We start from the raw sequence: 3,106 nt of genomic DNA, 5'->3' as shown, positions 1-3,106 counted from the left end.
GCCCCGGCCGCACCGGCCCGCCCGGGGCCCGCGCCAGGTCGGCGTGCAGCTGCTGCAGCAGCCCGCGGCAGCGCAGGTTGCGGCGCGGCTCCCAGGTGTTGGCGGAGGAGGGGTAACCGCGCCACTTCACCAGGTAGAACTCCTCGTCCTGTTGGGGAGGGGGAGAACGGGGGGTTGGGGTACGGGGGTGGGCACTGGGGACCCCCGGCTGGGGGCTCAGGTGGTCCTGGGGTGACCTCAATGTCCAGTGGGCCTATGAGGGTCAGGGGGTCCTGGAGTGACCCCAGTGTGGGGGTCCTTTGGGGCCTAATAGGGTCAGGGGGTCCTGGAGTGACCCCAATGTCTGGAGAGCTTGTGGGGTCTCACAAGGTCAGGAGGGACACAGGAATCTGGGGGACTCTGGGGGTCTCACGGGGTCTGGGAAAGGAAGCTTGGGGACATCAAAGGTGACCCCAATGTCCCTGTGGGGGCTCATGAGGTCAGGGTCACCAGGGGGTCCTGGGCCAGTGCCTGGTGTGGAAGGGGGTCCTAGTGTGGGGGTCCCGGGCCTATTCTGGGTTTGGGGGATCCCAGTTTGGTGTCCAGTGTGGGGGTCTCAGGGTAGTTCTCAGTTTGGGGGTCCCAGGTGGGTTCCTGGTGTCTGGGGGGGGCGTCCTGGTTTGGGGGTTCTGGTTTGGGGGTCCTGGTGACTGCGGGGGAGTCCCAGTTCAGAGGTCCCATGTCAGCTCCCGGTTCGGGGGTCCTGGTTCGGGGGTCCCGTGTAGGGGTCCTGGGGCAGTTCCTGTCTTGGGGGTCCCGGTGTGTGGGGGTCCTGTGTCAGTTCCCAGTTTGGGGGTCCTGGCTGGGATCCTGCTGTCTGTGGGGTCCCATTCGGGGGTCCTAATTTGGGGGTCCCAGCCGAGTTCCCGGTGTCTGTAGGGGTCCCAGTGTCTGTGGGGTCCCGTTCGAGGGTCCTGGGTCAGTTCCCAGTTCAAGCGTCCCTGTTTGGGGGTCCCTGCCGGGTTCCCGCTGTCTGTGGGAGGTCCCAGTTCAGGGGTCCCGGTGTCTGTGGGGGTCCCGGTTTGGGGATCCCAGTGTCTCTGGGGGTCCTGCTGTCTGTGGGGTCCCGCTCAGGAGTCCCAGTTTGGGGGTCTGGGTTAGCTCCCAGTTCTGGGGTCCCAGCCGGGTTCCCGGTGTCTGTGGGGGTCCCGGGTTAGTTCCCGGTTCGGGGTTCCCGGTTCGGGGGTCCCGCGGCCCTCACCCGCACTCGCCGGTAGTCGCACAGCAGCTCCACCTCGAAGTCGGCGAGGTTGCGGCGGGTGACGCCGAGGGCGCGGCACCGCACGCGCTGCAGCCGGCACAGCTCCTGCAGCTGCGACCACGGCGACAGGCAGCACACGGAGCACTCTGGGGTGTCACCGGGGGAAGGGACACACCGGGGGGGGCACCGTGAGGGGACAGGTGACACCACAGCCCCCCCACCTCACACAGCCACCCCCCGGCCTGCCCTGCCCTGCCCAGCCCAGCCCGCGCCCCTCGCTCTGTCGCGACATGCAGCACACGGAGCGCTCTGAGGTGTCACCGGGGGAAGGGGACACACCGGGGGGGGCACCGTGAGGGGACAGGTGACACCACAGCCCCCCCTCACCTCACACAGCCAGGGACAGGTGACACCACAGCCCCCCCCACCTCACACAGCGCCCCCATGGCCTGCCCTGCCCAGCCCAGCCCGCACGGCTCGCTCTGTCGCGACCACACGACAGCGGCAGCCCGGTGGGGTGGACACCGGGTGGGTGAGGGGACACTGGGGGGGGATTTGGGGACAGGACAGCGCCCCCCCCCGTCCCTCACGCTCTCCCCTCCCCCCCAGCGCGGGAAGCGGCGCCGTCCCCTCAGAGCGCCCCCCGCCCCCGTTTTCCCCCTCGCGCTCCCTCGGAGACCCCTCGGGCCCGCCCCGCCCGCGCCACCTTTTAAATTTTCCGCCATTTTCAGCCGCCGCCGCTTTTTTTTTGTCTTTTTCCGCCTTTTTCCTTTTTTTTTCTGGCGCCGCTTCCGCCCGGCGGGCAGCGCGAGGGGCGGGGCTTCCTCCGCCCGCGCCCAGCGCCCATTGGCTGAACCGGCGGCTGATTTGCATACTGACGGCTAGCTGAGCGCCTTCCATTGGCTGACGCCGTGATTTATTTGCATACTGACAGAAACCCGCCCGTTCTCTATTGGCCGCCGCTCTGCTTCATTTGCATAATATCTGATCCCGCCATTGGTCGTCCCGTCGGTAGATTTGCATATCAATCCCAGCAGCACCCGCGACGCCTCATTTACATACTGGCACCAATTGACCGATTCCCATTGGCCGCGGCGCTGCCTCATTTGCATAGCGCTCCCAGCAGCCCCCGCGCACGGCTCCGATCCCGAATTCCGCCGTTTTTTCCCCATTTTCTCCGCGGTTTTCCCGGTTTGGAGCCGCTGGAAGGACCGGGATCCCCTGGGAGCCCCTCCCCGAGCCGCTCCATTCCCGCTTCCCCTCCTCATTAAACGGTAATTAATTAATGAATTAATTAACGAGGCGAGCGGTCACGTGACTCCTGCGTTTATTTGGCATCTGCGGGGTTGGGGGGGAATTGGGGGGTTTTGGGGTAATTTTGGGGTTTTGGGGTTTCTTTGGGGGTTTTTGGAGGAGTTTTGGGGGGATTTGGGAGTTTTCGGGGGGCTGTTGGGGTTTTTTTGGGGGGGGGTCTCACCCGAGGAATGGATAACCCGGCTCCGTTTCTGCATCACGTCCATGAGAGCCCCCACGAGCCCCCCCGCGCCAGGACCCGCGCCCACCTCGGGAGTCTCAGGGGTCTGAGGGGGGGACACGGGGGGGGGAAGGGGTCAGGCAGGACCCCCCCTGCCTGCCCCTCCCCCACAAACACCCCAGAAATTATAACGGGACCACCCACCCAAAAAAACAGGCATGGAAGAGCCCCTCCCCCATCCCATGGGGGTCTCCCAGGTCATGGGCCCCCCCCTTGGACCCCCCTCCCCCTCACACAGCGTCCCACCCCCACATTTGGGGGTCCCAGGTTTTTTTGGGGGTCCTACCCCCTTTTTCGGGGCTCCCATTGCTGGTTTTGGGGTCTCAGACCCC

The 3,106-nt window shown here is 66.0% G+C and overlaps 2 protein-coding genes across 2 annotated transcripts in view; both read right to left on the bottom strand.

The window, feature by feature from the left end:
• SUV39H1 (suppressor of variegation 3-9 homolog 1) overlaps positions 1-2,082 on the bottom strand; it is a 7,745-nt gene extending 5,663 nt beyond the window's left edge. Inside the window, exons 1-3 of the mRNA XM_041411623.1 lie at positions 1,947-2,082; positions 1,241-1,386; positions 3-148 (exon numbers count right to left, since the gene is read on the bottom strand). Coding sequence (XP_041267557.1) covers positions 3-148; positions 1,241-1,386; positions 1,947-1,965 — 311 coding nt within the window. The 5' untranslated portion in view covers positions 1,966-2,082. The remainder of the gene's footprint in view (positions 1-2; positions 149-1,240; positions 1,387-1,946) is intronic.
• A 541-nt stretch (positions 2,083-2,623) lies between these two features.
• LOC121339648 (wiskott-Aldrich syndrome protein-like) overlaps positions 2,624-3,106 on the bottom strand; it is a 3,574-nt gene continuing 3,091 nt past the window's right edge. The window contains exon 4 of the mRNA XM_041411622.1: positions 2,624-2,820. Coding sequence (XP_041267556.1) covers positions 2,813-2,820 — 8 coding nt within the window. The 3' untranslated portion in view covers positions 2,624-2,812. The remainder of the gene's footprint in view (positions 2,821-3,106) is intronic.

Source organism: Onychostruthus taczanowskii, unplaced genomic scaffold (genome assembly GCF_017590055.1).
Source record: "Onychostruthus taczanowskii isolate IOZ18803 unplaced genomic scaffold, ASM1759005v1 scaffold360, whole genome shotgun sequence".
Taxonomy (NCBI): Eukaryota; Metazoa; Chordata; class Aves; order Passeriformes; family Passeridae; genus Onychostruthus; species Onychostruthus taczanowskii.
Note: the sequence above shows the minus strand (reverse complement) of the source record. Positions and strands in the feature narration are given on the sequence as shown.